This window comes from Lissotriton vulgaris, chromosome 5, assembly GCF_964263255.1.
Source record: "Lissotriton vulgaris chromosome 5, aLisVul1.2, whole genome shotgun sequence".
NCBI classification, from domain to species: domain Eukaryota; kingdom Metazoa; phylum Chordata; class Amphibia; order Caudata; family Salamandridae; genus Lissotriton; species Lissotriton vulgaris.
In genome coordinates, this window is record NC_141693.1 from 1552629766 (window position 1) to 1552643847 (window position 14082).

General features: G+C 44.5%; 1 protein-coding gene across 1 annotated transcript in view; it reads right to left on the bottom strand.

Annotated features, from left to right (window-relative positions):
* The window catches only part of LOC147715136 (ubiquitin carboxyl-terminal hydrolase CYLD-like), a 272321-nt gene that overhangs the window by 58718 nt on the left and 199521 nt on the right, over positions 1-14082 (bottom strand). Inside the window, exons 9-11 of the mRNA XM_086923618.1 lie at positions 10743-10881; positions 9974-10096; positions 3505-3596 (exon numbers count right to left, since the gene is read on the bottom strand). Of these exons, the coding sequence (XP_086779744.1) occupies positions 3505-3596; positions 9974-10096; positions 10743-10881 (354 nt within the window). The remainder of the gene's footprint in view (positions 1-3504; positions 3597-9973; positions 10097-10742; positions 10882-14082) is intronic.

Consider the following 14082-nt stretch of genomic DNA (forward strand, 5'->3'; position numbering starts at 1 on the left):
TACATTGGCCCCCAAGTATGTCTGAGACATGGAGAGCTGCAGATGTGATTTCGCCAGATTGACTATGAAGCCCAGACTGTGTAACAGTTGTAGCGTAGTCTGTTTGTTGGAGACACCTTTGGTGGGAGTTGGCTTTGATGAGCCAGTTGTCCAGATAAGGGAAGCCATGTACATTGTGTCTCTTGAAATAAGCTGCGACTACTGCCAGACATTTTGTAAAAACTCTGGGAGCAGTGGTGACTCCAAAGGGAAGATCCTTGTACTGGTAGTGATGACCCTCTACCACAAACCTTAGATATTTGCGATGAGCCGGATGGATGGGGATGAGGAAGTATGCATCCTTTAAGTCCAGAGTGAACATAAAATCACCCTGTTGTAGCAGTGGAAGTACTTGTGACTATATTGAAGAGGTGAGAATGAATGTAGAGGCTTAAGTCTCTGAGGTCCAAAATAGGCCTGAATGATCTGTCCTTCTTGGGAACTAAGAAGTAAAGGGAATAGACGCCTGTCCCTTGATATTTAAATGGGACTGGCTCTATAGCTCCTTCTCCAGAAGAGACTGAACCTCTTGTTTTAACAGGTGAAGGTGTTCTGGAGATAGTTTGTGTGTTCTTTGTGGAATGTTTGTAGGGTTGTTGGTAAGCTCCAGGCAATAACCAGATCGGATAATTTGTGATAGCCATTTGTCCGATGTGAAGGTATTCCAGACAGGGAGAAATTGAGTAAAACATGCCCCAACAGGAGTAGAATGGTCTGGGGGTGGCGCTAAAAAGTCCCTATTTGGTATTTGCGGGGGAAGTGTGTGTTGAGTTGCCTCTACACTTTCCGTTGTTTCCTCTAAGTCCACCTCTAAAATAGCCTCTTGAGGAGGGCGATTCACTGTTGCCCTTGTAAGAGGAAGAGGGATTTTCTGTTCATCTACTTTTGGAGCCTGCCTTAAAATAGGAGCGACCAAAAGAACCTCTACCTGAAGGGGATTGTAAAGCTCCCATGGACTTAGCGACCTCAGTGTCCTTTTTCATCTTTTCCAGCAAAGTGTCAACTGCTGGACCAAAGAGGTGTTCCTTATCGAATGGTTGGTTAAGAATGGAGGCTTGCACCTCAGATTTGAAACCTGAAACTCTCAACCAAGCATGTCTACGTAGTAATACGCTGGTGTTTACTGCTCGGGCTGCTTTGTCTGCTGTGTCTAAAGCACATCTAATAAAAGTATTAGTGATGAGCTTACCCTCTTAAATAAGATCATTAGCCTTAGATTTGTGCTCATCAAGTAAAAATTGCATGAGCTTCTCTAACTCATCATAGTGAGCCCGACCGCAACGAGCTAATACGGCCGGAGTATTAGCAATGCGCCAGTGATTGGCTGCCTGCGATGCCACTCGTTTTCCTGAAGCATCAATTAACTTGGACTCCTTATAAGGAGGATGGGCTTCACCTGTGGTTTGTGAGTTAGCTCTCTTGCGTGCATTGGAAGCTACAAGAGAGCCTAAAGGCACTTGACCTGTGATGTAGACAGGGTCAGTAGGTGCAGGTTTGTACTTTTTATCTACTCTAGGTATGATAATTCTAGCCCTTACAGGGTCTTTAAAAATCTCTTCTGCATGTTTAAGCATACCCTTTAACATAGGTAATGTATGAGTGGGTCTTTGAGTGGCACTAAGGGTTTCAAATATAAAATACTCTTCTAAGTTTTCATTACATAATTCCAACTTGTGATAGTGAGCAGCCCTGTTAAGAAGCTTGATGTATCCTATGTTATCATCAGGTGGAGAGGATTTAGATGGATATAGATCCAGATCATTATGAGTGTTGTTGTCAATATCAAAATTTACCTATGGGTCAGGGTTTGCTGGACTACCCTGATCATTGTCCCCATCCCACTCATCCTGTGGGTCAGGTGATGGTGGTGGTGGTGAGTTTGTAGGTGAAATAAGCAAGTTTGAAGCAATGAGTGGAGGAGATAGAATGTAAGGTTGGGAAGGGTTAGTGATCACAATTTTCTATTTCAGAGGTATGTGGTAATCCTCCGGAAGGGTAATTTTCCTATTTTCAGGTCGTTAGGCCTTGATATGTTCAGTTTCTGGATTTATTTCCAGTTCTTTTTGTTTCGGATCTGAACATGGAACTTCGGACCAAAGTTCTTTAGAGAGAGTCTATTCTTTAGTTGCTGTTTTCGGCATGGAAGGTTTTGGCTTTGAGGTTTTCGGCACCGAAGATGTAATCTTGGCTAGAGATGGAAGATGTATGTGGGCATGATTTGATTTCGGTGCCAAAGTTTTCAGTTCGGTGACGGTATGGGGCCGACTCGAACCAGAGCCCAAAGGCTTTTCTTTGTGTTGCGGCGCCGGACCCGAAGGTGGGGTGCTTGAAACTTTATCGGTGCCGACCTTGGCCCGAGGAGGGACCGGAGCCTTTTTGTGGAGTAAGTGGTAGGGGAAGGAAGTCTCTGTACTCACAATACGTTAACCTGGTGTGATTTGGTCTTCAACATCTGAGTCGGCTCCAGGCACGGATATGTATTTTTCCTCCACTTCTGCATCGTCTTCCGACGAATCGGACTCTTCTTGATTTGAATCTTCTTACAAAAGACCCACGGTGGGCCTCTTTGCTGATGCATTTCATGACGTCGAGCCAGACGGTCATGCAGCTTCTTCTTTGTTCGAAACAATCGGCACGCGTCGATGTCTTTCTCGTCTTGTTCCTGAGACAAAAGTTACCACTTCATGCAAGTCAGTGCACGGAAACTTAACACGACACCCAGGACCTAATTTAAATGGAGTCCGTTCCATCGACTGCTATGAAGCCCAACACGGGTAGGCCCAACGACCCTTCACAAGTCTTCCGATCAAAGGTTTTCGACTTGAAATGATACGCTGAGAATGGGAAATGTGTTCGAGAAACAATATCGTCGACGGTAGTGGATTGCACACCGAGGCGAACCTGAGAAACGGTGTTGAACCGGAGCGCAACAATTTACGTCCGAACCTGATGGCAGAAAAAAAACAATCTAACAATGGAGTGGATGCCCATGCACACTATCACCAAAAGGAGGAGTCACCGTTCCGCAACTGGAAAGACATCTTTGAAGAAAAACAAACTGTAAACATCCGGACCCAACACAAGATGGCAATCTATGCACAGCATGTGATCTACAGCTAACATGTCTCAAACATACATTTTGGTTAATGACTCTCCTTCTGCAACTTCTGGCCAATCCAAATATGTACTCCTGACTCCCCCACATGTGGGTCGAGCCTAAGCCCCACTCTAGTGATGCTCACACAATTGTCTGGCAACAGAGGCACTGTTAAGTCAGACCCTAAAAAAGTGAATACAATGAGTGTGTTGGAAAATAGAAAACATTTTTGAAAAGTAGGAACAAGAAAATGTATTGGAAGGATAAGGAATATGAAGTAAAATAAATGACAAAAATTTGAAAATGAAACCGGACAACTGGAAACCATGAATATGCCAGGCCAGGTGGTGATTTCTGAAAACTCTAACCTTTTTCCTCGCTTGTGAAGCCAGACACCTGCCCCGCTGCTTCCAGAATCTTTCTTAGTGCCATCACCTTTGTCGCACAAACATACCCATGTCTGTGGAGCCAAACAGACATACAGGCTAAATGACATATTTTAGTGAGGACAAACACATAACATACAGCTTGGCATTAAAATGAAGCTTTTACTTGCACAGAATCTAGTTTGAATGCACCACTCCTGTGATGCACTAAAAGCCACTAGACAACCTAACAGACATGCAGAATTATTTAATGCAAGCAGAATTCAATGACAAAGCTAACCTTGGGTAGGTCCAAACAAACACACACTATCACAGATGATTGTGAAAGGCATCTACATAGACAAAAAAATGTGATAAATAAAATGATGCCCCCAACAACTTCTAAGTGACAAGAGAAACATTACACATCCCTAGGCCTCAAAGTTAACCACCCAAATAACATCTTGGCAAAGTGCTCTCTTTATTCTTTGCCCAATATAATTGACAGAGGAGTGGCAGCTAAAGCTGTATAGAGAGGAAATATCCATTCACTTTCCAGTGACAATCTGAATAGGTGTGGAGAGTTAGTGCTTCTCTAGGGGAAATAAATATTTAGTGACTCCAGACAGATCACATCTTGGGACTAGATAGGATGCTCTGGAAAAGGAGCATATTTCAAAGCTGGGAAATGCTAGATTTCAGATACAATTATAAACTATTGATAAACAGATTGCCCATAGAAAGTCAAGATGGGATAATCTCCTCTCATGCCGAAACAACTTCACTCTAAAGCAGTGCATCTTCACGTGTGGGCCCTATACATCTCAGAAAAACACAAGTATTCTGTATTCTCAGCAATAAATCACCTTATAAAAGTTGGCAAAATATAGTGGATCCCTTCCGTCATTCAAGAGACTTTGACCATTAGGTACTAACTCCAGTGCTGGTACTTTGGGACACCTATATGTCGAGCACACACACTTCACTGTACATGCCAGCCAACATCCAGAACCACAGTCCGTTTCTCTTCCTTCGCACCAGCTGGGCACGGGATAGTTACTATAGTGAATAACTTTTACTTAGCGATAGGTCGAAACCCAATGCTGCTAGACTAGTGGAAGATGGAAGAGGATGAAAGGTGGAGAGGGGAATAAGTTATTTCCTGTTATCAACAAAACATGTTCTTACCGCTTGTGCAGATTTACCATTATCCCACATAGGGACAACGTCGACAGAGTATTCTATGTGCCTGCCTAACACATGATCTACAAGGGTTCATGGTGTTCAGAGACAGCTGCTGCCACCTAGTTGCTTATGGCATGTGAATTGGATGCCTCCCTCTCAGGGAGTCCTGTATAATATTCATGGATGCAAATAATGACCCAATATGTAATCAAAGCCTTGTAGTCCAGTTGCATTGGGGAAAATTCACGTAGCTAAACAAGTGCCTTTCCAGGGAGCAGATGAACTCCTCTCCTACACTTGTCCAGGTCAGATGACAAACTACCAAAAGAGTGCAGAGCACATTCTGCGCTAAATAAATGGTTTGGAATAGATGTGGAATGACATCTCATGATTGATGTTAAACTAAGATGTGAAGAATTTGTCTGGAAGACTATCTTGCCCCAATGAAATATACAGAAGGATTGGTAAAACAAACCCTGCAATCGTCTGATCATGTATACAGAGGCAACCGGGAAGGAGTTCTTTGAGTCCAGAGGCAAAGGGGACATGAATGTCTAGGTTAACCCAAAAGAAAGAATCTTGTACAGGAATTACTCCTATTGACAACTCCCCCCCAACAAATCTCAGGTTTGAGATGTCCCACATGCAGCCACTCCTACACTTGGAGGGCTGAAAGACTATATCCCAGAATCGCCCACTTGAATAAGGCTGGTGGCCAAGGGCTCATGAGTCATAATAGAAAGAGATCCTTCCCAGCTTGAGCCTCTGGACTTTAAAGAATAGAGAACCCCTTCGAAATGATGGGTAACCACAGCATTTTGGTAGGAAGATAAATAGAATTTTCTAATTTGCTGAGAGTTACTGAAGTTGTCAGTAATACCTTACATGATTCAACTTACCTGGCCATGTGGAAACAGCTCATGACAGAGTATTTATATGTTTAGCCAATGTTAAATTTAAGCAGCGTCAGAGTTTTATCCATTTCACCTTTTATAGTGTTCATGTAGACCTCCTAATGGCAATGTAATATCTAGATATAATAAACTAGACTATGGTTGAATATCGAAGTAATCGCAAGAAAGGCCAAGGCAATGTACCCCGTCATCTGAAATCCATTCAGTTTTATATATCTCGGTTACGTCCCCTCTCCTTGCGTGTAAGTGCTTGTTGAATGACGTGTCATGTGATGTGATGTGACTGGTGGCATGTAATGGACCTGTGTGGCCGTGTGCTGTGAGAACACAGAGAATGTAGCGTAAGGAGGAGGTTTCCCTTCATGATACTTTTGTACACATGACACCCTCATGCAGCTTCTTCCCAGCAAACCAAAGGCACACATGGAAGAGTTTAGGGAGTCCACATGGACATCATTCCAGCCACGGCACTGCTACAGAATGAACGACCGGCCAAAACTATGCGGCTGCCTTGGCAGACCCGATTCTAGATGTGAACAAATATGAAGACTTGCTAGGCATGTCTAGCTTGTCACTTATGAGTACATGTCCCCGTGCTGTAGTGCAAGTGGATGTGCTGAGGACAAAACTGTAAGGGCATGCCCTGTACAAATCTATCAGTAGCATTCTATTGAGGGTTGTTGTGGGTGTTTAAGGAAACGTGTTGCTATTTGTCATTATGTGAATACCTCATGCAGATTGCTGCCCCTTTATGGAAGAGTTTTTCTGCCTGCTGTGGCACAATGTCTTTTTTGTAGGCCTGTTTTATGCCTGCTCCTGTGCGCTGTTCTGGTGATTATATCTGGTTTAATATTATGGCTGTCAGATTCAGAACCCTTAAGCCACGTTGTCTAAAACCTATGCTTCTAGAGAGACCACCCGCAGGGGATTCCTTGGTGGTTCCAGGACAAAAATGGGCACTGGTGCAGCATGCGTGCACTGGCCGGTGGACTGGGGCTAGCAAGATCCCACTTGTCTGTCCAGCACCGATAGTTTCTGCTTCGAGGCAGGGACACGATGCAGTTATAGTACGGAGATGTATTCACAGATAATGTGTGCCTGCCCTTCTGAAGGACATTTTTTGCTTGGGATAAGCATAAAATGAGGACTTTGTTATCTGTGACATGCACGCCATGGGATTGGGCTAGCGTCAGCACACAGCATTCACCATGTATTGATCTAAGACCTAAAAGCTGCTCGGGCTTACATGATGTTCTACAACATTACTTTTGCAGTCTGAAAAGGCAGTCCATGCTAAAGCTACTGTTGTTCCTTGTGTTAAGGCCTGTAGGGTCACAAGCCTGTCCGTGAACCACCCTCTTTATGACTTTGGCATAGGAGTTTTCTTTCTTATGAGCAAGGACGGAATAATAGGAGCGGGGGTGGATTCGCACTTTTGATTTTTGAAGGCTAAGACAACCTATAAAAGTGCCGCAAAATCCACCACTTGGCATTGGCTGGGACCTGCTGAGTTATTCCTACATTTTCAATAGATTAAAACATTGTGGAGAAAATAAAACCATAGACAACATAACAATAATAGTGGATAATGCAAGCAATGCCTGGAATAAATAAAACAAAACATAACATTCAACTTAGTAACTAAACATAAATGCCTTAGTAGCATTTAGAGCGAAGTAATGAATTATTATTCAATTATAAAAAAAAATATTGTTGTACCAATCAATCAATCAATCAATCAATGACATTTATAGAGCGCACTACTTACCCGTACGGTCTCAAGGCGCTTAGGGGGGGGGGGGGTGCCGTTACTGCTCGAACAGCCAGGTCTTGAGCTTCTTCCTGAAGGAGAGGTGGTCTTGGGTCAGGCGCAGGTCGGCCGGGAGGGAGTTCCAGGTCTTGGCGGCCAGGTAGGAGAAGGACCTTCCTTCTGTTGTCGCTCTACGGATGCGTGGGACGGCGGCGAGGGCGTGGCTGGCTGATCGGAGGTGGCGTTTGGGAGCGTAGAAGTTGATTCGGTTGTTGAGGTAGCTCGGGCCTTGATCGTGTAGGGCTTTGTGTGCGTGGGTGAGGAGAAGGAAGGTGATTCTTTTGTTGACGGGGAGCCAATGCAGGTCTCTCAGGTGTCCGGAGATGTGGCTGTTTCGTGGGATGTCGAGGATGAGTCTGGCTGAGGCGTTCTGGATCCGCTGGAGTCTCTTCTGGAGCTTGGCGGTGGTTCCGGCGTAGAGGGCGTTGCCGTAGTCCAGTCGGCTGGTGACGAGGGCCTGGGTGACGGTCTTCCTGGTCTCCGTGGGGATCCACCAGAAGATCTTCCGTAGCATGCGCAGGATGTTGAAGCACGACGAGGAGACGGCGTTGACTTGTCTGGTCATGGAGAGGGAGGAGTCCAGGATGAAGCCCAGGTTGCGTGCGTGGTTCGTCGGTTTGGGTGCGGTGCCCAGGGCGGGGGGCCACCAGGAGTCGTCCCAGGCGGTGGGCGAGGAGCCCAGGATGAGGACCTTTGTCTTGTCTGAGTTCAGTTTCAGGCGGCTGGCCGTCATCCACTCGGCTACATCCTTCATCCCTTCGTGCAGGTTGGCTCTGGCGGTGGCGGGGTCGTTGGTCAGGGAGAGGATCAGCTGGGTGTCGTCGGCGTAGGAGATTATGTTGAGGTTGTGTTGGCGTGCGATGGCCGCGAGGGGGCTCATGTAGACGTTGAAGAGGGTAGGGCTCAGCGAGGATCCTTGAGGGACGCCGCAGATGACTTCGGTGGCCTCTGACTTGTACGGTGGTAGGCGGACTCTCTGTGTTCTTCCGTCGAGGAAGGAGATGATCCATTCCAGTGCCTTCTCCTGGATTCCGACGTTGCTGAGGCGCTGCACTAGGGTGCGGTGGCAGACAGTGTCGAAGGCCGCGGAGAGGTCTAGGAGGATGAGGGCCGCTGTTTCTCCGTTGTCCATCAGGGCTCGGATGTCGTCGGTGGCGGCGATGAGGGCGGTCTCGGTGCTGTGGTTGGCTCGGAAGCCAGACTGTGAGGGGTCGAGGGATCCGTTTGTCTCGAGGAAGGCGGCCAGCTGTTTGTTGACGGTCTTCTCGATGACTTTGGCTGGAAACGGGAGTAGCGAGATGGGGCGGTAATTCTTGAGTTCGGTGGGGTCTGCTGTAGGTTTCTTGAGTAGAGCGCTGAGTTCGGCGTGCTTCCAGATCTCGGGGAAGGTGGCGGTGTCGAAGGAGGTGTTGATAATGTCCCGCAGGTGGGGTGCGATGACAGCATCGGCCTTGTTGAAGACGTGGTGAGGGCAGGGGTCGGTCGGAGATCCGGAGTGGACGGAGTTCATCATGCGGATGGTGTCTTCGGTGCTGATCGGAGTCCAGGCTCGGAAGGTGGTGGTGGGCGGCGTTGCTGTGGTTGTGGCGTGCGTCGGTTGAGTGCTGAAGCTGTACCTTATACTACATAAACATTTGTGTACAAGACCATGTCTACGCTTCCACTGCACCCCTGAGGACAGTCCACACATACAATATACACGACCTTTTAATACAGGAGTCAACATAACCTCTCTTGCCATTCTCTGAATGTTTCTGTTCTCATTGAACCAAAATGGTCATTAATCAATGTATGGTGTAATTTCAATTTTCTGGGAGGTCCATACATCTTTACTAATAACCCAGCACACACAGCTCATAGGATGCTGCAACATGTGCAAATCCTCCTTTTGTTTGGTTATTTCAGGCACTGTTACAGGTTATGCCCCAAATATCTGATACACTCCACGGAGCTTTGCCACTGGTCAATTTAAGCACTATTCACCTGTAATTAGAGGGCACCTGTAGTGACCGAAGGGCATGTTGCATGTACCATATACAGAGCAATGCGTTAGGCTAGGCCCTATGTTTCGGTTGTAAGAGAGCACAATTAATGGTCAAATGTCAACACTGCGTGTGTTTGGTACTCAATGTCTGTTAAGCTTTGTAATGAGCATTGAAATGTCACTGGTGAGGGCATATGCGATGTTATTCGTAATAAAGTCATCTTTTGTGTTGGAAGCTATTCCGTTGTCCGGTGGATTGCGAAATATTATTTTACCCCTGTAGCCTCCATAAATGGCAGCTATAGTATATTTTTGCATTGAACTTTGGTTCAATACGTAGCCTGACACAAACATAATAACATGTCATTATCCCATCCTCCCAGGCATTCACAAACATTCTCAAGCTTGAAGGGAATGGTTTAAACTCTGTAGCAACATTCAAAGATAAAATAAAAGCAGAGGGTGTAGGGATATCTAATGTTCTGTGCCAAAAGTTCTAATATAGTGCCTAAACTCAGTGCTGCATTAGAAAGAAGGTCTGAGTTCTGGAACAAAAGTTTGTCAGGAAACATTACTCACTTGCGCAGTGGGTTGACGATTTCGGTGCGCAGAAGGTCACGAGTCTCACTATAGCTTTCACTGTCATTCTTGTCTGGGGGCCGGAGCAGCATGGTGTCCAGGACTGGGGTGAATGCAAACATGCTGGTGAAGAAATAAGAAGAGGTGAGGCACTGGGGCGAGGTAAGGCAAAGGAGAAATTGAAATAAAAGACGTGGTAAAGCAGCAATGCCGAGAGAAGACGGAGGTGAGTCATGGAGTTTTGACGAAAAAGAATATCAATAGAAGGAAACACAAAATAGAACATAAAAACTGCTGTAAAAAACGAGAGAAGGTAGCCTGTACTAGGGTAAGAGGCAAGAAACTGAGAAAATATAAGGAGAAAGACACAGGGGAAAAGCAAAGAGATGGGAACCAGTGAGGGAGACGTTTGAGGGGGGAGGGGGGCCAGAACAGAGAAATGAATAAACATATTGGAGCTACATTCAAAGCAAGAAGAGAGGAAATTTATAGGAGAAATTAATAGAAAAATAGATGGAAATGGCGATCAAGGTAGGGGGAGACAGCTATAAGGTTGCGAGAAGAAGAGGGAGAATGACAGAGAAAACGTAAGAGGTAGAAGCAGACATAAAAGACAACAAGAGATATGTCAAAATAAATAGGTTAAGAAAGACAGAAAGCAGGGTAGACTGAACAAAAGGTCATAGAGAAACAAATATAGACATTGAGTGAGTGAGAGATAAAGCAAAAAATAGACCAAGCAAGAGAAGCAGAACCCCCTTGTACTCACCTGAATAGTGTGGCATCCAGATAGCAGGAGTTGCAGTGACCCTGGATCCCCTTCTTCCAGCCAATGAGAGGCTCTCCTTCCCGCCAGCCCTGAGGGGGAGTGTCCTCCTCCACCCGCTCACTGGTGTACTCCTTGAATGCTGCAGTAAAGACAGTGAGAGATGTGAGAAGGTATGGGTGTGTGGGATTAGCACCTGTTAATCCTATGCTTAAAGACTTTGCTATAAAAATGGCAAATACTTTGTCACTTTCTTGCTCGGAGTGGATGGCACTGTGCTAATCCTATGCTTAAAAACTGCTAAAAAAACACACATTTGGGGTGAGCAGATTGAAGTGTTGGTGGTGTTGTAGAGTGCCTCAAACTCGGGAACTACCCAGTGTTACCTGACATATGTATCAACTCTCATTCGTTTTAAAAAGAAATCAGCACTCAGGAAAGCCTGTCTTAATCATTTATTGTTAATTCTCCATGATTTCGGCTACAAAAAGCTTTGCTCACAATGTTGGACACCAATGTTACGTGCAATTTATACAACAAAACAAAGCGTGTTCAAAAAACAAACAAATTACTGCTTGACCTTTGTGTTATAGCAAAATTTTAATATTGTCATTCATTATTCATTCCTAATCGGTTCATTACATAGTTTACAAATTAAATGCATTCAATCACAAACTGTAAATTCATCAACCTTTAGTCAACAAATGTCTGTAGGTGCATGTTTGATGCATATTGAGCAGTTCAGCAATTCACTTAGTATTTCTCATCAATATGAATATTGTTTGTGATGTGTGTTTTTATGGGGGTGGGCATGCATAACGTGCAGAGGTCCTATGCATCATTTTAATGTCTCAGTAACTAACATTCTATATCAGTGGTTCTTATCCTGTGGTCTGTGGACCCCTGGGGGTCTGCGAAGCCTACTCAGAGGGTCCATGATTGTTTCGAAAACTAAATAATATCTGCAGATTCATCAAGTACATTTTAAAAAGCAAACGTAAAATGTCAAAACGTTATGAAAAGGTGTAGGATTTTGAAATTCAAGATTAAAATTGAAGTTGACATCTCCAACTTGTTTTGTGTGAGCAGCACAAGTACATTTATTTATAAAGTTTGTATAGCACGAACATGACTCCAAAGGGTATCAGACGCTTCACATAATTGAAGGGAAGAACAAAGTAAAGGGGAAATTGCAAAGGGGCTAAAAGAAAATAACATAATTAACCAATATCAATGTACCAGGATGAGAACAAACGTTACTTAATAGGGTATAACAGACAACCTTGAGCTTTACAGTTGTTAGGCCAAAAAGAGTATAGTCAGGTGTCAATGAGAAAGCAGATGATCCATGAACATTTAAGGCAAGAACTTGTTCATTAGGATTATTTTAACTTCATGTTTGAAGGCAGCCGTGTGGGGGATTCTGTGGACTTCCGGTGGGAAAGAGTTCCAGATCTTCGGTGCCGAGCCAGAGGAAGCTCTAAGCCTCGTTCTCTTTTTGCAAAAGGTCTGAGGTTTCAATAGGAGACAATTTGATTGTCTACCCCCTCCTGATAGTTCATCATGTTATACATGAAACATAATATAGAATGGACATTGATGGATGCCCTCAGTTGAAGCTTTAACACAAAGAGACCACGCAGCAGGCCTAAAAAGAGAACTTGATATGCCAGTCTAGCAAACAGTTTCATCTTTTAGAATTTAAAACCCAATTTAGAAAAGTTCCAATCTTCCTATTAACATTAAACTGTTGTTTTTTATATGTGTTTGTGAATTACATGAAATATTTCTGTATTTGTGTATCTGCTTGATGTATGCTTGACTATGTATTGTTTTGAGTTTCAAATCATAGAAATTGTTTAGGCCATGGTCCCAGGCTTCCACTTATGACTTAGTGGGGGTCCCTGGATTCCACAATGATCCGGGGGGAGGGTACACAGAAGACAAAAGGTTAAGAACCGCTGGTCTCTACTGTCAGTGCCACTTACGTGCAGTCTTAACTTTTCCAGACTTCAAGCTATTTGTGTAAATGCTAGAATGTAAATGTTGAAGACTAAGCGAATGCTTTATCCTTCATGCTGTTTCAGATGAGACAAAGCACCACAAAAGGTATGTCATTTTTCCGTTCTTCAGTGCACTTGAACAGTGTGTCTTCCAGATGACCAGATCGAGATACATTACAAGTATGAGGTTTACATTCTGTGGGATAGTCAGGCAAAAACAAGCAATCAAGCAAAGGTGTCTTTTTTCTAGTAAAACCAGGGTTTTCCCACTTTTTAAGTCTCGCCTGAGCCAGCGCATGAGCTGCTCTGGTGAGACTTTTAGTTAGTGGGCTTCAAATATCTGACCAGACACTTTTTGTGTGGCATCTGGCTTTCCTCACATCGCTCGCCGGCACCCTTACAGCGCACGATCACTTTCACTTTTGCAGCTGCCACGGCCGTGTCACTTTCACTGCGCGTGGCCAATGCCTATTGTAGTACCTTGTATTTCCCGCGTGATTCGGCCAATCATTCGATCACATAGTTTGGTTTTCCTTTTCTGTATAAAATGGGAAGAACCTTGCTATACCCATTTTAATCCTTAAACAGCATTAAAACGTTCCCTTCCTGGCAGGCCTGGCTGTAGAACACGTTAAAACAGACAAGGGAACCCTAAAGGTATTTTTGCAGGGACCTTGGGTAGTTTACATATTTTACAGAACAATGGTCCCTACTTATGAGCAGAATGAATTTCAAGCAGATAATCAAAACACCTAATAAGTGTAGTGTTTACTGTCCAGCCGGACAGAAAGCTTTTAATTAAGCGTATTAATTCAGCCGTGACCCACTTGCGAGGATATCCTCTGTTTCTCAGTTTACTGTATGCCAATAAAGACAGAAATCTCAGAAAACCTACAACTGTTCCAACATTGGCTGAACAATAACAGTGGGGGTCTCAAATACACCCTGTCCAGTAGTACTGAATCGATCCCCTTTCTGGATTTACTAATAAGACACTCAGACGGACGTCTGACCACCTCTCTACATCGGAAACCCACAGAACGTAATACTTTATTGGCATGCAGTAGCCACCACCCGAGGGCCTTGCGTGACTCCCTCCCTTTTTCTCAGTTTCTGCAGATTAGACGCAATTGCTACTATAAACAAGACTATTTCTCTGAAGCCAAAAATCTAAGCATAAAACTGAGAAACAGAGGATATCCTCGCAAGTTGGTACGCCGTTCTATGAAGAGAGCTTGGTACTGCCCCAGAGAGGCCCTACTTGAACCAAAAGAGAAAAAAAGAACAAGACAGATTGACCTGTGTTACCACCTTTTCACCCGCTTCTAATGCTGTAAGGA